This window comes from Alosa sapidissima, chromosome 10, assembly GCF_018492685.1.
Source record: "Alosa sapidissima isolate fAloSap1 chromosome 10, fAloSap1.pri, whole genome shotgun sequence".
Taxonomy (NCBI): Eukaryota; Metazoa; Chordata; class Actinopteri; order Clupeiformes; family Clupeidae; genus Alosa; species Alosa sapidissima.
The window spans coordinates 5,469,045-5,493,208 of NC_055966.1; the positions used below are offsets into that span (position 1 = coordinate 5,469,045).

The 24,164-nt window shown below is 41.8% G+C and overlaps 3 protein-coding genes across 4 annotated transcripts; 1 reads left to right on the forward strand and 2 right to left on the reverse strand.

Annotated features, from left to right (window-relative positions):
* The first annotated feature begins 6,167 nt into the window (after positions 1–6,167).
* mfap5 (microfibril associated protein 5) lies at positions 6,168–9,219 on the forward strand. 2 transcript variants are annotated; one of them, XM_042106943.1, is made up of 7 exons: positions 6,168–6,255; positions 7,236–7,311; positions 7,411–7,443; positions 7,596–7,628; positions 7,834–7,921; positions 8,027–8,100; positions 8,251–9,219. In XM_042106943.1, exons 2-7 carry the CDS (start codon positions 7,269–7,271, stop codon positions 8,352–8,354), a joined length of 375 nt encoding a protein of 124 aa, XP_041962877.1. In that variant the 5' UTR covers positions 6,168–6,255; positions 7,236–7,268; the 3' UTR covers positions 8,355–9,219. The 2 variants fall into 2 exon arrangements, with proteins under 2 accessions (XP_041962877.1, XP_041962876.1); XM_042106942.1 differs by having other exon boundaries at positions 6,194–6,259.
* A 4,772-nt stretch (positions 9,220–13,991) lies between these two features.
* aicda (activation-induced cytidine deaminase) lies at positions 13,992–16,706 on the reverse strand. The gene is made up of 5 exons (XM_042107712.1): positions 16,628–16,706; positions 15,653–15,818; positions 15,195–15,474; positions 14,975–15,090; positions 13,992–14,265 (listed from the first exon to the last, which is right to left on the reverse strand). The coding sequence occupies exons 1-5, from the start codon at positions 16,645–16,647 to the stop codon at positions 14,215–14,217; spliced, it is 633 nt and encodes a 210-aa protein (XP_041963646.1). The 5' UTR covers positions 16,648–16,706; the 3' UTR covers positions 13,992–14,214.
* Positions 16,707–19,467: 2,761 nt separating this feature from the next.
* On the reverse strand, positions 19,468–22,408 carry nat14 (N-acetyltransferase 14 (GCN5-related, putative)). Its single transcript, XM_042107136.1, has 3 exons — positions 22,308–22,408; positions 21,525–21,625; positions 19,468–21,324 (listed from the first exon to the last, which is right to left on the reverse strand). Exons 2-3 carry the CDS (start codon positions 21,603–21,605, stop codon positions 20,557–20,559), a joined length of 849 nt encoding a protein of 282 aa, XP_041963070.1. The 5' UTR covers positions 21,606–21,625; positions 22,308–22,408; the 3' UTR covers positions 19,468–20,556.
* Between the last annotated feature and the right edge of the window lie 1,756 nt (positions 22,409–24,164).

A 24,164-nucleotide genomic window follows, 5' to 3' on the forward strand; every position in this document is an offset into this window, starting at 1 on the left:
TATCTCAGAACATATATCTATCTATAGAGATGAGTGATCTTCTGTCTACTAAGATGAGTGATCTAAAATTTGAATTGGGATCTGTATAGACGAAACAAATGAATATATGGAATGGACAATGAATGTATTTTTAGCATGAATATCTGTTCAGAAATGTAGCCTAGGGTGTTTCGCTGTACATCTATAGGTCAGCATTATTGTATAAAGCTTTGTAAAATAGACGCTTCATAGGTTCATGGTGATTAATTAATCACAACTAAATTAAACTGCTGTACTTTTCTTTTACCCTGTAAATAAATTGATGTTATAGAAGTGAATATATCTGTGCTTCAACAGAAAACACTTTACAAGTACTTGGTTGGACAACCAGTGCTGCTATAAACTATATACTGATCTAAATGCAGTATATAGTAAAAAACTGTCAGGTTATCTGCTCTTTATCTCTACCTCAGAGAGAAGTTGTTTGGCTACAGGTAATTTGCTTATGGGAGAATCTTGTGTATATGTGGTTGTTGTTTTTTTAATACTTTAATGAAATAAACATATTTTCATTTATTTACTAGACATGACTACTCTTTCCTTTAATGTTCACAAGCACCCTTTACATTTGGCATTAATTATCAGTACATCATATTACAATCATATAATCATATTACATTATATCATATTACAATCACAACAATCATATTACATTATATTATAGATATATGGGTGGCACTTCTCTTGCGCAAAAAGCTACTTCTGAGGTGCAAGTTTAGTTTGAATAGATTTTAGCAATAATTGCTCCATAGCATAGCCAACACTTTTTGAAGCAAATAAGTCTACCTTTTTTTCTCAACTTCTCTACCTGCACCTCATTCAGTAGTCTGTCATTTCTGAAGCTGGTATAAACTGTCCTCCCCTCTAACTCCTCTCACTATGAGGCCCATGCTAGGCCAGCACTCTGGGTGGGTTTATAAATAGCTCTCTTCATCTATTTGCTCTGTCCCACACATCAACACCTTCCTGTCCTCTCCATGGCCTCTCTCCCCTCTCTCTCTCTCTCTCTCTCTCTCTCTCTCTCTCTCTCTCTCTCTCTCTCTGGCCCACACTAAGCAGCAATACCCAAGCAATCCTGTATTAGTAGATCTGATCAACATCAAACCCAGTCATAATATTTTGCCCTCCCACCACCTTGTTTTCCCTTTCATTCTCTCTCTTTGTCTCTCCATCTTTCTCACTCTCTACCCCCCCCCCCCCCACACACACACACTCCCTGGCCCCTTTTTGTCTCGCCACTCCCTCCAATCTCTCTCTCTCTCTCTCTCCACTCCCTACTCTCTCTCTCTCTCTCTCTCTCTCTCTCTCTAATCTCCAGTCCCTTTGATATAAGCAGCTGTGTGTTCATGTGCTGAGTGTGCCTTGTGCATGTGGTATGTTTGCATGGCCTGTAACACTTTCACTGATCCCCCCTCCCCTGGCACAAGGCACCCCACCCCCTTTTGATCCCATCCAGTTATTGTTGTTTGGTGCTCTGCTTCTAGGAAACGAGGAAACAAGAGTCGTTCACACAGTTGTATGCGTGGGTCTCTCTCTCTCTCTCTCTCTCTCTCTCTCTCTCTCTCTCTCTCTCTCTCTCTGTGTGTGTGAACTATGTGTGTGTTTGTATGTGTTTGTGTTTGCATGTGCAATTGGCCACTGCAGGAGGGAGCATGTGTATTAGTCCACTTGTCAGGACAACTGCACAATCATCTGACAAATGGAAACAGATGCAGGGGAAAAACAGGAGAGTGCCAAGGTAAGATGCTGAAGCAGACATAAATCCAGAGCAAGCTCTGGCAGATAGGCAGAGGGACGGACAGGACAACGAACTGACACAGACGGAGATGAATGGACAGCATGAAAGACAGACACACTCAGTGACAGTGGGGTGAGGCCCAGGGACATGGGGAACTTAGCAAGCAATCCTATCAACCGAATCACTAGCTACTAACATTACAACTGCTCTAGAATTTAATTACAGAGCGGCAAGTCTACACTTGGGATGCAAATCCACATTATAGTATCTCATATTCAGCCACTGATGCCAGGCGACGAGCATTTAAAGGCATGACTCTGGACCCTTTTTTATGAGATTCAGCCTTTGCCAAATATACGGTCCAGAGCCTTGCACTTGCTACTGCTGCCAGTCATAAAACTCATTTGTGCTGTAACCTGAGATCAGATTAAAATTTCACTCATTTATACAATGCAAACGGAACTGAAACCTGCTATCAAGTCTGAATTAAAGCATGTGCGCCAAAGTAGTCATATAAACGCTAAAATTACCTGAACTCATTGGATTGAAACAATTTAAGGCAATACATTTAGATTTCGTTATGGATTTTTATGGGGTTTCATGTGCAGAGGTGGAAGACTACAATGTGTTGGTTCTGATTTCACAAATTAGATTGATCTACTTGGCTGACGAGTTGTGCTAATTAGATTCAGATTTGTTGAATGGTTGGAACAAAGACACCATTTACAGTCCAAATATATCACTTCTTGTCTCAGGAAGAAAAAAGAAAAAACATTTAATTTTTTTTTGTCACACTTACTTCACACTACAGGGAAATTATAAAAAATTGCAATGGCTCAATCATTGTTTTTTTATCATATAATATGATGCTTTTTATTCATGGTTGTTACAATATTGCCTTTGTCCCTAAGCCAGACATTGGATCTTTAACCTTGCTTCATTTCAAAGTTAATATTCACATAATGTAAAATTCATGTACAAATTATATAATTATGCCTATTTCAATTATATGTTTATATATTATTATATTGCAATATTTATTCACATGTTCTTTTTTGTAAATAGAAGCTCTGTCCCTTGGGTTCATTTTGCCAAAATAGAATCCTCATTGTTTTAGGTTTGTATACCTAGTGACCATAGCAATAGCCACTCCAAATGGGCTTACATGGCTAGACAAGAGTGACCATAGGTGGTAAAAAATAGAAGATCAAGGTAAAGGTAAGTTCAAATGAAATTGTGTTTATTGGCGTCATATTTCATGTGAGTGGAAAGGCAGCTGGACAAATGCAATTTCACATTGTGTATTTGGCAGGGTGAGATTTTAGAGGGAAGAGAAAGGCAAAATGCTATTTCCCACCACAGTCATTTCCACCATGACTACATGGTGATAAGAAAGACAGGTCGTGGTGTAATTAGAAAGCAATTTACTTGCCCTACTAAAAATATAGTAGAAAAAACATACATATCATAGGTAAGCATTTTTATCTTAAATTTGTTTATTTAAACCAACTAATTAATCAGTAATCAGTAATTTCCACCACACAGTCTTTTCCACCACAATTTATTTCTTCCATCACATCACAGATATCATCATTCTAGATAGAGTGAGGAATAAACCATGCAAATACATATAATGCATTATATAACATATTAAATAAATCTTCCTGATAAAAAAGAAGTTGGAGAAATATCCTTACATGTGTTTTTGAAATGCTTCTCACAAATGCGATGTTGGCAATTGCAGAATCTAGGTCAGCAGCTTCTCTGGCTGGACACCTTGATTACATGTTTAAACAGCAATGTGTCCCGGCTGACCACTTGTGATCAGATTACTCAAAACACATGTAACACACAAACATAAACAGGCCCAAATATGTGGTGGAACTTCTGCATATGTGTGGTGGCATGGCCACGTTCAAAGAAACAGCAAGAACACAATAGACTGGTGAGGACATTATGTGGACATCAGTCATACAGGGGAAATTCTGCAGGTTGATTAGAATTGCAGTGGATGCAGAGATAAATGTACACTACACAACGGCTGGAGCATATAAAACATTCCTAGCAGCAGAAAGCTGATACCCCCAATCACATGCAGGCAAGGTACTGAGATGATGGGTCGCCGGATGGTCCAGTCTGATGGCTTGAGTCAGGCACATGAAATCTGCTCCTTATTAAGATCGGGACAGTTTAATCGGCAATCATATCAGAGTCTGAATGGCAGGCAGCTGTGAGATCTTTAAAAGTCCCAAATTAACTCTTTTACAACTGGAGGACTGACAAGCAATCTGTAACTTGATAGTTTGATCTAGATTCAGACGAACTCATGCACAGTGACATGAATATGAACAATGAGAGTGTACAAACTGTGTGTGTGTGTGTGTGTGTGTGTATGTGTGTGTGTGTGTGTGTGTGTGTGTGTGTGTGTGTGTGCGTGCGTGCGCGTGTGAGTGTGTGTGTGTGTGTGTGTGCGTGTGTGTGCATGTGTGTGTATGAAAGAGGTTTGGGAGCAAAGGCGTGAAACACAAGCCTCTGATGCACGTACGCTTTGACGTACAGGAGCCAGGTACCATATGTAAGTTGACTGGAGCAGTACAGCTGGAGGCATCTCTGGAAGGGAATGCTGGGGTAACCTCCTGGCCAGCACTGGACAGCAGAGGGCTGGGCAGTAAGGGAAACTATGCCCTGACTAATAAACATGTCTGGCAGTTATCCAGTGTTTATGAGTTGGCATTTATTCACCCCCCCCAATCCCCCCCCCCCCCCCCATGACTCAAGCTCTCAGACTTCTTACATTAATCTTTATCTCTCCCTCTCCATAACAGCCACCCCATCCCTCACTCTCCAGCCAAATGGGGACGTGTGGGAGTCTGTCCAGTCTGTTTCTCATCCTCATCAGCACAGGTCAGCTCTCCTGCTCGACTCTCTCTCCTCCTCTCTCTGCTGACGAAAGCAATGGGCTTGGGTCAACATGTTCTGGCCTGGACCCTCTGGCTCGTGATCCGCGCTGGTTTTGGGGAGCTCAGTTCACGCCAACTCTCTCTCCGGATCTCCATTACTCAGGATGTCATCAGTTCCGTCCCCCTGCTTACTTTGTCGACCTTGTTAGGCCACCCGCTCCTCTCCCTGCAGCAGGGCTTTCTAACCTCGTTATGTCAAGTCCGTGATGAGTGAGGGCCCCTTTGAACTGCCACCTGAGTGCCCTGCCCTCCAAATGTCACTTCTTGTCTGTGACTCCATGGGCATGCCTGACAATATTTATTTTTGACAAATTTACTATGAGAATCAGGGACTCGGGTTCCCCCTCCTCCGCTCCATTCCCCTCTTTCGATCAAAGAGAGGTCCACATGAAAGAGAGACAGAGGGGTGACATGCACATGCCACAGATGACAGCTAAGAAAAGATCGCCCTCTTTTGTTCTCACTGTTCAGTTTGAAGTGTGGGACTTGATCTCTATTCAAAGCTTTGTTTTTTTTCCGTGGTATCAAGTTAGTCACTTCCCCTGTTGGCTCTGTCTGCGCTGTCATTTATATCAATAAGGTTCGCCGTTTTGCACTTGTCGGACAAAGGAGAGTGCCACAGGAGAGGGAGCCAGAGACAGCGGGCGACATGCTTAGTCAGTGTGCCCTGGCACAGGGAGATGACACAGGCGCTCAGCGCACCTTTTAAGGTAACTGGGAAAGCGTGATATAGCTCGCATTCTCCCCAATCGTCACCTACCGCATGAGAAGATTTAAGCACAGAACCACCTGCTCGGGGTGAGACAATTACCCTTCAGAGTCTCCCATCAGTGACACACAGTCTCCCCCTGGTGGTCTTGGAAATGACCTTCGGTCTCTCCTCTGCTTGGCATTGCACCCGTCTCCCCACACTGCAGATTTACAAGGGCTTAAAAGCTTCAGTTCAATTGCTGTACAACTGCTGGGCATCATTTGTGTACACTACTTGAATGGCACCTAGACAGAGAGTTGGAATCTAATGCTGTGGGAAAGAATGTAAGCAACATGCCTGATTGATGGAGGATTTGTACAAATGTTAAACAAATGTTTGGGGTAGTCATAACTGCAGCGAAGGATTATGGATTCTGTTTTTAAATATGACTGTTTCTTTTTAAATGTGAACATTCCACACATGAACAGGCAAACCCTAAAAACTTGAAATATATCAGTTAGTTTGAAAAGTGAAACCGCAGCAGCAGCGCAGCTCCTAAGAATCCCCAGATTGGAGCGAGAGCCGCATTCTTAAACATATTCCCCAGAAGAATTAGAGCACGTCTGGAGTGCCTACTCTTAAATCATGGAGCAGACTGATCTGGAGAGAGGGGGAGGAAGGGGGAGTTTAATGGGAGGGAGTGTAGAAGAGAAACAGAAGAGGAGAAGGGAGGGAGAGGAGGAAGGAGGAGAAGGAAAGAGGGGGAAGAGAAAAGACAAAAGATTCAGAAAACAAAAGGAGAGAGGGCCAGTGGAGAGAGAACAGTTGTGAGTATGTGAACAGTTTTAATGGCATTCTACTGTTTACGTCAGATCTGTACTAGTGCATGTGTTGATGCATAAAAGCATGATGAAATGCAAAGGAGATGAATAAGGAATGAAGGAACCCTTTCAAAGGCATACTAGCAGGAAGAAAAGTTAGCCAGTGCTTGGTACCTACTAGACAAGATGCATTTGGAGGACAAAAAGCAACGAGTCTAACTCAGATTGGATAAAAATTACATATTTAAAGAGCACTGGTTACTGTGATGCGGGAGAAAAGCATGCATCCATTGCTTTTTTTGTATCCATTTGCATCCATTGCTGCCAAGCTTTTTTGTGCTGCAGTGAATGAGATGCATGTGCAGGCATGGGCGTGTGCAACTGTTTAACGTGTTGTATCTTAATTTAATTCAATGTCTGGACTGGGCAGGAAGTGAAATACTGTACACAATACTGTAATATTGACCAGCCAGAGAACCTTCTGTGTGTTTGACTGTGAGAACAAGAGGAGCAGAGAAAAGTTGAGAAGGGTGGGGGGGGTGGGGGGCAGAGTGCGCACTTCTCATGAAAACACATTCTTTTGCATGAACTCATGTCTTGGACTCCAGAATAACAGAACATGCTCAGGAATATGTCAGTGGAGAATAAAGTACAGAATGGCGTAAGAAACAGCATACTGTAGGGGAGGAGGTTTGACTGCAGGAGGAAATACATGCACGTACAGTATACAGTTACTGAAATAGAAGGTTTGTGCACAAATTACCAGTTTCAACTGTAGAAAGACAGTTGGCTAGGGTCAAATCTCAGCACTGCCAAATTATAAGTCATGGAAAAGAGAGAATGATTAGGCTATGCTTGCCTAATTTGTTTCAGTGTGTGTGTGTGTGTGTGTGTGTGTGTGTGTGTGTGTGTGTGTGTGTGTGTGAGTGAGAGGGACAGATATTTTAAGTCCTCAAAGTGACTTGGTTACCTCTTGTGTTGTACAGATCATAAAGTTTGGTTGGCTGCATATCTGAGAGATGGGCAGCTACCCAATCATCTTGTTGCTGTGCTGTCTCCATGGTAACCCAAAGACTAAAACAATCATTATGTTAATTACGGTATTGTGACAACGTTTTTACTTTCCTCATCACATAAACCTTTAATTGTCTTTTTCCTCAGCGCAAGTTGCAGTTGTCCGTGCCCAACAAACTGGTAAAGTTGCGTCACTGCATAAGCACGTCTGTTTTGTTTACAAGTTTTAAATCATGGGATTGATAGTCTGGTGTATACAGACGCTCAGTCTAACTGAGCAGAGTCAGGGCGTAATGTTGTTTCCAACATGTTGTATTTGTGTGTTGTGGCAGTGGGCCCTACAAATGTCCCGGACCTACCATCTGGTGAGTGAGTGTGTGTCACGGATGCTGTGTGTGTGAGGCAGAGAGTGTGAGTGAGGAAGTGAAATGCATAGCATTTAGTGGTCATATTTATTGGAAACCTCAAGCTACAGCAAGGAAACGAAACCACACAATAAAAATCAAACATGTGACCATGATGAGTTCATTGGCACATGTAATGTCTTTGTTGTCTGCTTCCCTCTGCTAGACTGCAGGGAGGAGATGTACCCCTGTACCAGGATGTACTCAGTCCACCGGCCCATCAAGAGATGCATCCACTCTCTGTGCCTTTACAGGTAGTTACAACAGAAGCACATGGTGGACAACATTCTGTTTTTCAGTTGCACTCCTCAGCTGTATTTGTCCCATGAGTTCATTGTGCCCGTATCCATTTCTGTCAGCCTCCCTCGAGTCTATGTGATCAACAAAGAGATCTGTGTGCGCACGGTCTGCCAACAGGATGAACTGCTCAAGGGTGAGTGAGTCTCTGTTATATTCTGATAATAAAGCAACAGATGACTGAGCTGAACCAGTAACCCCCCTGTCCATTTCACTGCCTTTCCCTATACTCCCTCTGTGTGTGTCTCTCTCTCTCACTCTCTCTCTCTCTCTCTCTCTCTAACAGCGGAGCTTTGCAGGGAGAAATCTGGCTGGCCCAAGAGACTCACGAGGTCAACTAAAAAACGCTGTCGTCGTGGAAACCCAAAAACCTGGGCAAACAAGGCTTAATCAAGAGGAGGTGACACCATGGAGAGAGAGAGAGAGAGAGAGAGAGAGAAGAGTGAGAGAGATGAAGAAAAGGAAGGGCTGAACAACAAATCTCAAAAGCTCCAGCTTAGTTACTGTTACTAGCTGGGTTTCCATCCAACTGGTTTACATATTTTAAGCACATTCATGAAAATTCCATCAGACAAAATGTAAGTCTGTGTGTATTTCCATATACTGTGTTAAAAGTAAAAATGGACACTCACCTAATCAAAAAAGGGGACTTCCTAGAGGCTGTACCATCAATATGTAAGATTGTACGGGCAACTTTAACAGCAACCACTGAAAAATGTTAAGCAAATAAACCCATTTTCATAACATTAGCACATTGTGCCAAATGTGAATCGGGAGTTTATCCACATCCCTCTAATGAATTGATTTATTATTTGACTCACACGACAAGCATTTGCGGTCAGGTTTTTCTATTCAAATGATCTCAAATTCACATTAAAAGTTGGATGAAAGATCAGCTATTGTTTCCTTAGAACATTCCAACAAATCTAAACTGACCCACAAAACAATTTTATAATCCTTTATCTCACTTTTATTGTTTGCTTGTTGGTTTATTTGTCTGTTTTTAAATAATAACCACTTGCGAGGGATCACTTTATTATTTAGATGATGTTCTCATGTTTACACTGACAACAACAGTGCACTTTGTTACGATACTGAATGTTGAAGTGTCTCACTGTTGATTGCATATACCTACATATGTAGAGTTTTTTGCAAAAACTCTTTTTTTCTACATTATATCTATGCATCTCCACACACCAATCTGCATCACTAAGATGAGACAGGTGAGTAAAATAAATTAAAATAGAAAAACATGCCTCCAACTGTCTTTGTTCTTTGTCCAAAATGTCTTTGAATGTCTTTGAAAAGGGTCAAATGTCTTACCCCACACACACACACACACACACACACACACACACACACACACACACACACACACTTATAGATTATAGCGTAGATCAGGTGTATATGTCAGGTGAGCTCAGGTGTATATCTCAGTGTATATTATGTGTGGTGATGTAAACACTGATCATTAGAGGCTGACTGAGGTTTTCAGAGCAGCTCACAGCCACAAGAAATTACTGTAACTATAAAACCTGAACACATTCAGCACAAGTAATAGCAATATGCACATTTATAACTTTTGAAAATGAATGTATAATCTCCGATCACACCGCAAACATTTATCCTCTCATGTGTGTCAAAAGGGGATTTGGGCTGATGTTCAAGGTTTCCCAAAATCCCAAATAGTATTCCATAGTATTATGATAGGACTGGAACAGTTCAGTGTATAAAGACATGCCTGTGTGACATACCAAAAGGTCAAAGAGTGCATGGAAAGAGAAGACTATATATTGCTCTGGTCAGTGTGTGTATTAGTGTGTTCTAAATATGTGGAGGAGCGAGAATATCCCATCTCGAAGCACAATGAACGCTTCTGTCATGACGCAGAGTGAAGCGACTAAAATGTTTACCAGAACGATACATACAGTGTGCTCCTTCATGTGAATATGAGTGATACACAAACAAGGACACTCCAGACCACTCATCCCTGCACGGGTCCTCCCAGGGTTTGCTGAGAAACACGACTTACGGTAGGGACAGTGAGTAAAGAGTGTTGTTGAACAGATGAACACAGACCAGCTATTGTGCTTTGGGGGAGAATTCTAATCATGTCGCACTGTTCTTCAGCCATGATTAAGCTCTGGGGAAACCGCTGTGAACCTTTCACCTCGGCTAATAACGCTATTTTGAGATCTCCACCTCTGTACACACTTCTCCCACCACCAAACTCACAACAACATTAGACCTACTGGCCTCCACCCACACTCGCCCACACACAAACACACATCCACACACAAACATCCACACACAAACACACAGGCACGCACACAGGCGCGCGCGCACACACACACACACACACACGCACACACACACACACACACAGCACTTCAGGCTATAGTTATTATTATAACATTCAGAATTAATATGATCAGTTAGATCTTTAACCTCTTCAGTACTTAACAGTGCTTCTATGTATGTAATCAGTGTAATCAATGTAAAAGTCAACATTGCCTTGCAGAATCAAACTCTGAAGTCTTTAGAAGCTCTTCTAACAGTGACGGACTGCATATGTAAAAACACTAACAAATGTAGCCTACAGAGGGCGCTCAACACCTCCTGGGATGCAAAGGCACAACCGTGGTTTCCCCCAGATCTAAACAGCGGTGAGGAACTGTCTGAGATGCTTAGCGTACAACTGAAAAACAAAATTGGCATACCTTAACCTTTGTCTATTTATTTGGTCAAAACACGTCATTTCAGTAGTCCATGAGGTTCATGGTTCAGTGAGACATTCTCGCAAAACCAAGAAACCCCTCCCAGACATGCATGGAACCAATTGAAGATGTCAGTCAGCCTCTCCTGGGAATGAGCAAAAAATCCAAATGAAAATGACTGCTACACCAGAAACACTTCCACTGTTGTGTCATAACTTTACACACATGATAATGAAAAACATATGAAAATGTAATTGTATTAAATTACACATACTTATTATTATTAAACTGCATAAATAAAATAAATCTAAATTTGGATCTATTTTAAAATCTGTGGATAAACAGATGTGTGAAAAGGGGGCATTACAGAATAGTCCATGAAGAGGACTGTAGAGATGAGGAAAAGGGAGTTGAGGGGGGAATCCATTATGAAGATATAGCAGAAACTCAACATATACTATTGCTTCTGTGAATGTTACACTTACCCTGCCAACATTTTGCACTTCACTTGCAATTGTACATCCCCTAACCCAATCATGGGCAATCCTCATGTGCTCAGCCAGATCAGGAGCATCAAGTTTTAAATAGCTGCTCTCTAGTATGTGTCTGTACTGTACTTTTTCTGAAAATTCTTCTATTTCCTCTGCTATCTGCTATATCCTATCTTCATGAAATGTGGTGATCTAAGATGATCTTTAGACTAACCCTCAGAAAAGTTATCAATTGGGGGGCATTGCGTCCACCAGGTCGAATTACCCATAGGGATAGGCTCAACTCTGACCTGCGATAATTTCTCGATCCCACCCCATCTCTCTTTCCCGCTTACTTCTGGTAGATTTTCACTGTCTTATCTAAACAAAACAAAAAAATAGACTTAAAACAAAAGAAAACTTATCACTCAGATTCTTGACTTTTGAAATTGTTCGCCTGACACAGCCAATTGAAATTGTTGATGAAGCCAAACATGAATGAACACTTTAAAAGAGAAATTTGTTACTTTGTGTTAGTTTAATCAAAATTTGTACAACTTCACACCCTCAGAAATCCAGTGGCTGAAATCCAGTGGCTCAGTCACCAAACAGAAAATGAGCGTGTATCATGGTCAATTTACATTAAAAGTTTATATTGGGGGGCAAGTTTTTGCATTAGGTTAATTAATCATCACATCTAGCCTGGCACTGCTAGCCAACAATACTCACTAGAAAACAAATTGAGGTCTCTTTGCACAATTAGCCATCTTCACTGAACAGCTAATAGTAATGCTAGGCTACCACGTGAGCTGAGACAATGAAATGACATATATTCTTAGAAACTGACACAAAAAAACAAATGCTCATGAATCAAGATGATGTTGATCCATAAATGGTGCAGATGTGGGTAAACGTCAAGGTCCTTTCATCAAATAGGATTGCACCACCGTCTACCACAATGTAAAATGCAACATGCGTCAGACAGGGGTGAGCTTAATCTTTCATGAAGATTGTGCAACAATTAGGTATGATTTTAGGCAGCTCAACTTCAAATTCATTTTGAAAGTGCCATGTGAAGGACAGATAAACATGTCATTCCTGAGGTCAAAAATATCTCAGTGTGAGGAACCACTGCAGGTTTATTCACGATACTGGGAGCAGGTCACTAGCAACAGCATGTTCTAGTAACACTACTCAAAGTTCTCTAGGGCGAAGCCCCATCTTATACATGTTAATTACATTGGTAATACAAATCACATGAGTACAATGGTCTTTTCCAAAAAATCCTCATACATGCAGAAATACAACAATACATACACTTCTTGGACATAGCATGTGATCCATGCACCATATGCAAGTCATGTGACTACTCCAAGTAAGTAGATAATTGGTCAATACAATACATATACATCCTTCAGCATTCTCTTGCCATAGTCTAGTTCCTGTCGGGATATTCCTAATATTACTGCCTCAGGCAGAATACCCTTAACTCGTGACAAAGGGGGTCGCATGACCTTTATTAGAAAATCATGACATGGAGAGAGCAAATGACAAAGCAAAGTTGATGCACAGTATTGAATGTATAGAAAGCATATACAGAATATAAACAAATGTTAGTAATCCAAAATTTCTCCTTCATTCCCACCAGCCATCAGCAGGATACACTAAATAATTCTATGTTCCAGGTTGGAACAAATCGCAGAAATGAATGAAAACCTTTCACATTGCTGACACCTAAAGACACCATGTTAGCAAGCTTCTGTAAGAGCCTCAAGACTCAGGGTGCTGTTTGTAAGGTTTATCACGCCTTTTAGCTATAGTTTGCCAGTTTTATCCTGAACTTTGCACAGTGCTGCTTTAACCCATGATCATTACAGTATAACCTAAACATGGGGCCCTAATTTAAATGGAAATGCAAAGTCTATCAACAAGCAAAATTATCAGACATGACCAAGCTATGGTGTGGCATGTGGTAGAATTGCTGACTCATCAGTGTTTACAGCTAAAGTCCCATGGACCATGGTACATTAGCAATGTTTACAGCTAAAGTCTTGCCCATGGTGTTACAATAGCAATGCTTACAGCTAAAGTCTTGCCCATGGTGTTACATTAGCAAATTGATTTTGCCTAGTTGTTAAATTAGCTTTGGTTAGACCTAAGACTTCATTCAAGTTAGTTCAAGTTCATCGTTCAAATTAGGCCCATACTGTGACAGCATACAAATTATTTGATGAATCTTTTCAATCGGCAGCTAATAGTGTTTTTGGTCAACACGAAAGTGTTGCTCGTAAATTCAAGGAGAGAGAATTCAGGCAGTTGTTTCAGAGCTCTGTCAGGTATCATCACTGTAGATAGATAGATAGATAGATAGATGCTTTATTGATCTCCAAGGGACAATAGACAGATACCTGTAGCACAGAGGCAAGACTATACCGTTTTCGGTTGGGAAACTTAACATAAAAACTCTAAAAAGAGATCACAGCCTCTCTGTTTCTGCCAATCTCCTAAGAACAGACCTGATGCTCACATTGGGATTCAGCTTTGACACATATCGACTTGTAATTTGTATCACCATTCTCAGTTTCACTCAATTGTCATATTGACATTTATGGGTTTAGTTTACTTACTAAGGCTGTCTGTGTACACACAGTAGGCTACACCTAAATGATTGCATGATTGTTTTGTTTTTTTGTTTAATTCACTGTTTTTATTATCAAACAAAACAATACATTGTTATGCTCAAAATCACAAAAAACACATTTAACAAACATTAAATTTAATTCCCCCCACACCCACCCCCTGATTGTATGATTGTTATTGTTTGATTGTTATAGGTGATCACTGTGCATCATACCAGTGTATTTTATTTAATTTTGCTCTCAGTAAAAACAGTCACAGATTTTCATATAAAAAGTTACCTATCGGGTAACTATAAATGCCAAAATGCTATACATATGTGCATGTGATAAAATTCAAGTCTCAGGATTAGCACCAGTAGGCTACTTTGCTATAGCAACAATTTTCAGAATGCATCTTCATATTCAGCACAGAAGAGGATGAGTGTCACAGTCCGAGCAGCGTAAACGCATCTCTCAGGTCTTCAGTCTCAGTAGGCTGGAATAGGAACACCAAAGTTAATGGTCAGAGAGTTGTCATTGCTGTTGAATACAAGTTAATACAACTTAAAGGAATCGTATGTAATAACTGTATTTCAATTAATCATAAAATGGCCTTGATATGTCACTAGACATTAAGAAATCATGTTCATTTTAAATACTTATATCACTGACAACAGTAGTCCGGCCAGGATATTGTCATTTAAAAAGTGAAGTTGCAGCCCTCAACTGATGTTGATGTTGTCATGTTGTGTGTTGGCCTGATGCGCCACCCTCCACCAATCTACTAATCACGAAGTCAGTAGTGTTTCGGCATCCTGGTTGCCAGCTCTGCCAGGCAGGGGGGAGGGGGAGGGGATGCACCGCTCTACAGTAATTTGAAAGTGATTGCAGTACCAGTTTTGGCCACAATCTTACCTATGGTTCCTTTAATGTGTACATAAATATACGACATAAGAGTGACATGACACTGTCATGACACATGAACCCTAACCCCAACCCTAACCCTAACTTGTTATGACAAAAAACAAATGACACTTAATGACAGAAGCGTTATGTCATAAACGTTTATGACTTGTCACGATCATGACAATGTCATGTCACTCTTATGTCGATACTGTCAAGTAAAGTGTAACCAATTATACATATTTTGTCTTTTGCTATACATATACATATTTTGTCTTTCTCAAAATTGTGTCAAATAATACCATGAGGATGCGGTAGAGTTTCCTGGACAGTCTCACAGAGTTCTGGTGGAGTCCATCCCAAGCCTTAAAGGCTCTTGCATTGCAAGCCACAAATGTTTGCCAACAGTAGAAATAGTCTGAGGAGAGAGAAAAGTTGGGTCAAAAACCTACTGCAGCAGAGAGCACATTGTGTGACTGTGTCATTAATTTCTGGGTTCATTTCTAAGTTATGTTGTCATACCTTTGAAAGTCATAATGGACAGTTTCACCCCTGCTCTCTTCAACTCCCTGAGCCCTTCTCTCTCCCTGCTGTCTTCCAGATCACAGAAGTAGAGGCGTGAGATGAAGATCCGCAGCCGCAAGTTTGGCATCTGTGACAGGAGGTTGGACAGGCGGCGGGCGCAGTCCGAGCATGGTGACCAGGAACAGAACCAGGTGACGGAGTAGCATAGCCTCACTCCACCCGGACCAATATCCCATAGGCCTGGGCACAGCCAACCCAGGTGTCGCAGAAACAGAACCTGGATAAAGTTGGTTTTGTTTGATTTATCAAGATACATTTCAGAAAAATAGAGTAAATGACAAATAGTTATTACACTAATATGACAAAAGCCAAATAGTTAAATGCTATACAAAACATTTCTGCATTTTCCTGGTTCTTGGTTCAGTCTCCTCAGCATGGAGCGCTCCATCACTTACCTCCACGTGACAGCCGGTGCGATTGCGCATGTGCCCGAAATCAAAGGACAGTGAGTTGGGTCCAATCCTTCTCTTCACCACAAAGCACAGATAAGTCTCACAGCGACCGCGAGCCCACCGCATGTTTTTGTATTGGTAGATGAACTTCTTCTGGGCCAGTAGCACACTGATGGATTGAATGAGTGCATTAGTCCAGAGGTTTAGACTGCTGGGTGATCACTCAAAGACCTGATTTTACTTTTGTCGGAAATCATCAGAGGATGTATTCGAATAGTTTTTTTGTATTTGGTATTTTTGTACAGTGAAAGAGGTTTATGGTTTCATCAACTGCAAGAAGTTGACAACAAGTATGCATTACGAGGAACACAAGACAATAAGAAAACTAGTCTGCCTAGTCACCTGGACTATACACATACACATAAAACATAAAAACCGTAGTTCCTGTTACTACCCCACGCAATTCATTTATCAGCAAATCGAAACGTTAGTTTTTAATCAAATAGAGATGTACGACACAGGTGCAGTTCCATAAATGTCTTAAGAATAAGCGCAAGAAATGATTCAGCTGAAGGCAAAAGACCCGTTTAAAACTCCATCACTGTGATCGCTGGAAGTGTCTAACTTCATCATATCACTCAGCCTGCCCCAGCATTACTCATGTAGGCAGATTATAATGAGTAACCATAAGCATACACAGAGAGACCCAAATACTCTGCCTGAGTCTCGGTTTCAGTTGTGAAATCTTGATTGAAACCAGAGAAAGTCATTACCGATGTCATCTGTGTAACATTTGCACAATAGCACTAAATAGGGCAGTCAAGATCTTATTGCTTTATTCACTAAATAGGCATTGTGAACTTAACAGGTAAAGGCTTACTTAAAGGTAAGCCATAAAATGACATGCAACTTTGTTACAATACAATAAGCCTCTTCTCATTGCATTTCATAACTGCATCACGTTTAAAAAAAACTCACCTGTCTAACTTGGTTTTCATTTTGAAAGATGAAAGTCGTGCATCCAAGCATGCAGAAGTCACTGATGGCGTGCAGTGGGCTGAACAAAGCAAACATATAGATTATCTGCAACACAGACATGTAGTGCAGCAACTGAAATGCTGGTTGGGCAGAGAATGTTTTTCAAATAATTGGGGGAGGGGAGACAAGCATCTGAAAATATCAATGACTATCTCTCCGCACGACTGACAGGTAACGTTCAACTGTTCAACTGAAACATTTCATGTTTCACCCATTTTGGTTAGTTTTGACTACTACTATTTAGCTGTACACTGCAAAAACTGTGTATCTAACCAAGTGTCATTAATGGTTAGATCAATGTTCTTATATTAAGATAAAAATGTTAAGATGTATCAAACCCCTATTAAATTAAGTCAAAATTATCTTACGAGAGCGCCAGGTAAGTCTCTTTATACTAAACAATACCAACTAGATTTTGAGCTTAATATAAGAATCACACATGGATAGAAAAGTAGTTTTGCAGTGTATGCTAGACCAGAAGTTCTCAACCTTTTTGGGGCTAAGACGCACCAAAGATCAAAACAAAACCGCAAGGCACACCGAGTTAACATTACTAATTATGACGCATCAAACACTTGATTAACGGCTGTAACAGGGGTGTTCATTCTTATGCCCTCATGTGTTTGTTGTTTGTGAGTTGAGACCACAACAATAGGCATATGCTCACTTGATGTTCACTGAGCTATACGTAACAGATCTGTAGCCCATAAGGCTACTTTATAACAACCACTTTGTATTAATATATATTAGTTGTTATATATTCTTAATAATGAAGAAAAACTACAAAGCTTTTAGACACAGTATTGCACAATGTGAATGTGTGCACAATTCCATGTTTGGACAATAGGCCTTAGTGACCAGAAATCAGTCCCATGGGAGTTTTGACGTGAGCGGTATTCCTGTTATTTACAAATGTACGTCAGCAAACTGCCAGCAGCGTAACTATGGAAATGACACAATTTTCCAGACCTCCTGCACCCAGTCAAGGAACCTACCACATTGGTTTTCCCTGATGATTAAGACACCCACTGAAGAAAGCCTCCCACATACACACTCTCTCTGTTTTATTCCTCTCCTTTTGTTTTCCTCCACCCTCAGCCTTTCCACTCGTTTAGTTCCCACCAGGGGCCTAAAATGTGGGAGAAACCATGGGGGGTCCCAAATAAGCTTCAGGATCTGACACCTACCATACCCAGGCTATTATGGAGACCAGGGAATTCCCCCAAAACACAGAGTGAGGTGTACCAACCAAGGACCTTGAGGGGCCCCTTCGGCTAAGAGATGAGCTCGCCACCAGCATCCAGTGTTACGGCATCACTGAGTCACAGCCAGCTATAAGAGATTCTATTGCAGAACACTGCAATGTTTTTCCTTCTCATTGGCATACACACTCACTCTCTCTCTCTCTCTGACACACACACACACAACCACTACAGACAAACTGTGAGACACACAGACATAAACACTCACACACTCCCTTACGCACAGAGCCTCCATACTCAGCTGTCTGCTTCCAATGACTCTCCCTCACCCTCTCATGCACCCTGTGGTTGGGGAAATCACCGTTTCCCAGAGCCTTTTTTTTGTCTTTTTCACTTTAGACCACAGCGGCATGTGATGTGCCTGTGCGTCTCTTCAATCTGATTTAACACATCTGGAAGGGATCTGTCTTCTCCTCTGATTTACCTTCCAACCGCAAGCAGGCTTCACAGTTCCCTCACTGCAATCCCACAGTCTGAGCGGCTCTAGATCGGAGACTCACAGAGCCTGTAACAGAAGGGGAGAAGAGATGGGACCAAAGAGGTCAGTGCGGACAAGTTTGGCCACTTGTTCCGCTGGCCTTCCAACTGGACTCTGGCCACCTGGCTGTTTTGATCCTCAGCCCGACACTGGGTGTGTTGTGCTTGAACGTGCGATGGACGACCGTGTGTGTGTGTTGTGGGAATTGTGGAAGAGTTACTCATGACTGTGGTTTTCACCACAGATGACCTGAGTCTCACATCACTTTCACTGCAAAGGCACAGACACAGACACACACAATCATAGGGTCTAGATGGGCTGAGGACCCACCACCAAAGAGCACTAACTCTTCAGAAACAAGTGGAGGAGCAGGCACAGGAAATGTCGAGTCACGTTTTCCGAAACCCACCCTCCCACACACACACAGACGCCCTCTCTCCTCCTGTGGCATATGCGCGCACACACACACACACACACACACGCACACACCATGTGCAGACACACATGAACACATTCACAAATATCATGTCTACTCTTCCAGAGCCTCAGTCTTGCATCTGTTTCCTGAAGGCAATAATAGCTTCATCGCTGATAGGGTGTCCTTGTGCAGATGTTCAAGAAAGGGTGATCATGCAGAAAAAGTCAGACACAACTTCTGCTAACATATAGGAGAGGCGGGTGTTTACACGCAAATACACTTTGTACACTTTGGACATCCAAAATCATTTGTCGAGTCAGTAACTTTTAAACCCTCTTTTATGGAATGGAATCAAGAAGTATTTGATATAGATGCAAGATCTGTTCAGCAGAATATAAAAATCTCCATTTTTTTAAAAGTTGACCTATAACATTTATAACTTAACGGTCATGTCAGGTAATGCGTGCTATCTTTGCGAAGTGTTTCCCCACAAACAAACACTAGTTTACAGTTCATTACATTACATTACATTACATTTGGCTGACACTTTTTTAACCAAAGCGACTAACAACATGGTGAAGATCACGCTGTATTGGGGGCACGATTACTTCAAAGACACATGTCAGCCACAGCGCAGTAGTCAGAGCGACTAGCTGTAGCTCACATAACCACACATGCATAGCTTGAGAGATTATGTCTTTAGCTACAACCCAGTCTACACCCACATGTAACCTGCAGAGCTGCTTTAGTGCAGCATGCCGTGTGTTTGTACTGCATATCACAGCCAGCACAAATGCATAAACATAATTCCACAGTGATACACACATCATGATCATACTGTATATGGCAGTGTCTTTGCAAATGAAACAGGTGAAGTCATTCATGTTTTGCAGACTCATAGCAGGAAATGCACTCAGGTGCACTGTGGCAGAAGTTTTGAAGAGTGAGAGAGGGAGAAAGTTCTGTCGACTCACAGAAACCACAGCTATTTTAACACACCCGTTTAAACCCCACAGGATGTACAAACACACTATAATATTCTTCATTAATATGACCATTCATTTACATTTCAAATTTTCAAAAATTAGACTTTTTCAACATATTTATTTAGCAAAAAAACAACAAATGTAACATAATGTATTTTCCAGTGTAACACATGAAGTTCAATTATATAGGCAAACAATAACTACACACCACACTTTAATAACAACAGCCATAGAAAATGATAAATAATCAAATAAATACATTAAAAAATTATAATCCCAGCCCATTGAGAGTGTTTAACTGTCAACGTGAGAATAATCAAGCTTGCTGCCTTCAGCCAATGGGACTTCTTGCATTGCAAAAGGCTGGAGAACCACACATGCACACCACTGGAATAAGTGTCCATGGTGCCCATTAGTAGACATATGGTCAAAGTACCAAGCTCAAATGTGTGTGTGTGTGGGCCTCCAAATGCAGCCTTTGGGGTTGATTATCTTGTCTGCGCTTGGCTCCTTCCTTCCTCCTTCTAATTGCTTTCTCTCATCCCCTCTTATTTGTCTCTCTCTTCTTATGCTGTTTTTCCCATGAGGTGGGAGAGCCTCAGCACTGGCCTTTAGGGGCTGTTCTCCATAAGACTTCAGTGTAAAAACAGCACTACGGGCAAGCTAGCCGCCGCTTTACAAGACCAACTTCAGCCAGGCTCCCCCCCCCCCTCGGCCAACCCTCCTCATAGGTCTTTCACAAATACTTTAGTGACAGGGAATCCCAGCCAGCCCTTCTGAGGCTCTTCGAAGTCCTTATTCAGCACTTCCTCCCCGTCAGCCACCTCGCCCTGTAGCCGGTATCCCAGCTTCCTGAAGAAGAGCTCCCCCACGCGGGAGGGGAAGGGCACGTGGGCGTAGACCCTCCGGGAGCCCCGCTCCTTCTCCCGGTTCGTGAGACACTGCACCAGCAGGCTGCCCAGGCCTTCCCTCCGGTACCAGCTCTGCACCACTAGCCTGCAGATGCGGGTCGCCCCCGAGCGGTTCACCGGCTCCCTGGACACGCAGCCGATGACTTCCCCGTCGCAGTCCACCACCCACACCTCCCCTGCCACTCGCGCTCTGTCCTGCAGATCTTCCATGTCGTGGTTCTCGGCCTCTTTTCCTTTTTCCTCCTTCTTCTTCTTCCGCTTAGCCTTCTCCTGGGCTTTGCCTCGGACCCCTACGGGCCTGGCCATCCGTGAGTAGGGGTTCTCGAGTTCGGAGTCTCTCTCCGCCAGGTAGGTGCTGCCCACGTAGTCCCAGTACGGCCGGCGTGCTCCCAGGATCCCAGTGGAGCGGGGCAGCGTGAGCTTGAGGTAGATGATGACGATGAACACGGGAATGACCAAGGCCAGGATGAAGGAGTGCAGAACGCAGCGCAGGATGGACGAGAGGACGGCCAACATGAAGAGCGCCAGAGGGCGAGTGAGGAGATGCAGGATCAGCCGGTTCTCTGTGCCCTCGCAGCCCTCCTGACATGGGAATCAAGAGAGGCCAGAAAGTATGCATGACAATCAAACTGTGAATTAGAGTACATACTATTCATTGCCTAAGAAATACCACCAAAACTCTTGTACACTCACACAAAATGAATTGTGTGTATGACAAAAAACTTGATCAATAAAAATGACAGTTCTTCTATGCATGAGATAGATCTAAATAATAGTACAACCTTTATCAAACCTTTGACCGCCTCTATGTCGTCTAGCCTCATCCTTCGGAGGACTACACTTCCCAGGTCTAGCCTCACCATGACTGCAGCTGTCAGACTCCCTGTAAAATTGCATATAAAGGGAAATAAAGTTCATCATTACAGCAAGAGCCTGTTAATAAACATCAGATGAAATCACTGACCAAATGAAGTAACTATTGGGGGCAAACAGCTCTCTCACAGGCCCCTGATCAACAATAAAGTAACGGTTTACTACAGCTGCAGTATTTTCCATCAACCTCTAGAGGGTACAGTAATCTTATCAGGATAACCCCCATCAAGCATGTTGATGAAAAACTTTACATTGTATCCAATGAAGCCACTGGTTGAGAAAGTCTGTAGCGTGATCGTCTAGACAAAACAAAGTGACGCTTATAAAGTCAAGTATGTAATGTATCATACTGATGGTTTCTAAATAAAACAGGGGGAGTCAATAGAAATTAGCGGATTATGGGGGTTGCGCATGGCGTGCGGCTATTTCATGTGGCTCGCCGCACTTATTTTTGTCATAAAGCTCGAGCATGTCACGCAATTATGAATAAGTCCATCCTCAAAATATCTCTGCTTTGCACGCGATATTTTGACCAGATGTTAATTCCGTGCAGCCGATGATTAAATGCGAATACAACGATGGGTCGGGGGCGATAGCTAGCCTTTCATCCAAATAACAAGGCAATGATTAAGAGCTTTATACACCATAGTATAAGCTACAGTCTGCTTTTTTTTTTTTTACGATGATCTTACCTTTTTAGAAGAGGTGTGGTGTATCGGTGGGATATCCACGGACTATAATAAAACGTCCAGCGATGCTGCTCTGACTGAAATAAGCAATAGATAGAATGACCTACGTTCTTTACGTAGACTATTCATAGGCTACGGAAACACTACACCGTCAACGTACGTAAATCGAGATGAGAATTGGAAATCTGCGCAAACGTGGGTCAAATTTCTAGACCACGCAAAATGTGTAATAATGTACGGGAATACTTCTAGTCCATATTTAGAGTGAATTCGCTGCCATGAACTCGTAGGCTATGTCAGAAATTAAAGCAACATGCCCAATTGCCTACTAGGCCTATACAATAAAAAATATGTTGAATAACTGTTTACCCTATAAGATTTGCTCATTAGACCTACATTATCAGTTAAATACAATCCCAATGTTATATTGGTAAGCAACATGCTTAGGATATAGCTTAGGGCTACCTAAACAAACGACGTATAGACTATTGGCATGAAGAGCCTAATTCATTTAGCAAGCCTACTTGGACTAACTTCTCAAGTATCCTACTCTGACAGACAGGATCTTGGACAGAAGCATCAAGAATGGCAGACTGTTTGTGAGTCAGATAATTAAAAACATCTAAGTGAAAATAAATCAGAAGTTACTGCAATGACAAGAAATCCCAGTCTTTGATTATGACTGAAGATTCATGCATAACATTTTCTACTTGCAGTCTTAAAACAAATGTGTTGAAAACAACACAACTTGCGTCCAGATAGGGACAACACAGTTTGTGTCGTTTCCAACACATTGCTTATTTGTTACACAATGTGTGTTGAAAATAACAGAACTTGTGTTTGTTTTTAACTGTTTTTTTATCTCTGTGTCCAGATAAACACATTTGTTTAAGAGTGCGTTTATTCCCTCTATAGCCAATAATAATGTATATTATTACCGACCAAAAAAAGAAAAGTTACTTGTTCAGACTCTGAACAGGGCAGACATTCACAAGTGATGGGCAACTGAAAATGACTCCAAAGTTAGCATGGGAGGTTTACAATCAATTTGTGTCCAGTATGATACTCAGTATCAGTGTATGAATCTCATTCAAAAAACCTTCACAGGACATACATCAAAGATACCAAATGATTTTCAGAATCTTTTATAATTTTTCCTCATCCATCAATACATGTAGGCCTATTTTTAACAGCTTAAAAATGTTGCTTTTATTGCATGGTAAGATAAAGGTGGTTACCTACAATCTGTCTGGTGTAGGGGTAAGCATGGAGGTGTCGAGATAGATGACCTTTGTATGTGTCACCCTAAAAGGCTGTACACGGAACTTCACATCTTGTCATTATATGACTGGTCTCGTTTACCTACTGACCACCCTGAATAAGGAAGCTACCACAGGGGAAGCAAAATGTGATATCTTGGCTGGAGAGAAGAGAGCCCACCAGCTGTCGAGGTGCTGGCAAGTTGTAGCAGCAGCATGTTGGTATTCCCAACCAATTTACACAGAGTCAGACCAAAGCAAACAGCACTCGCTGATAAAAGGGGAGAGAAAAATACTCAAGTTGATCAAAATGGCTTCAGGCTTCTGACTGAGATGTGAAAAGACGTCACTGAAAGATAACATTACTGAAAGGTCTGGGATCCACCATGGAAGGAAGAAATGCTTTGATGAATGCCTACATAGGCCCTGCATTGACATATGCATATTTCTCAAGTCAGCCAAATGTGGTCGTATGGGAAATTGCTGTATTATTAATGATTTACAAGGAATTAAGATTGAAAGGACAACTAAACAAAAATTGCATACAATGTTGATGACTAATAGGCCTATTCTTTCACACTTGTGTTAGTTCATCTTAATA

Coding starts and splice junctions, on each gene's coding strand:
- nat14 (XM_042107136.1), bottom strand. CDS start 21,605: ATGGTGAGGCTAGACCTGGGAAGTGTAGTCCTCCGAAGGATGAGGCTA. Junction 21,325..21,524: donor CGGTCAAAGGTTTGATAAAG/GTTGTACTATTA, acceptor TTCCCATGTCAG/GAGGGCTGCGAGGGCACAGA.
- mfap5 (XM_042106943.1), top strand. CDS start 7,269: ATGGGCAGCTACCCAATCATCTTGTTGCTGTGCTGTCTCCATG. Junction 7,312..7,410: donor GTTGCTGTGCTGTCTCCATG/GTAACCCAAAGA, acceptor CTTTTTCCTCAG/CGCAAGTTGCAGTTGTCCGT. Junction 7,629..7,833: donor TGTCCCGGACCTACCATCTG/GTGAGTGAGTGT, acceptor TCCCTCTGCTAG/ACTGCAGGGAGGAGATGTAC.
- aicda (XM_042107712.1), bottom strand. CDS start 16,647: ATGAAAACCAAGTTAGACAG. Junction 15,819..16,627: donor ATGAAAACCAAGTTAGACAG/GTGAGTTTTTTT, acceptor TCAATCCATCAG/TGTGCTACTGGCCCAGAAGA. Junction 14,266..14,974: donor AACTCTACCGCATCCTCATG/GTATTATTTGAC, acceptor TTCCTATTCCAG/CCTACTGAGACTGAAGACCT.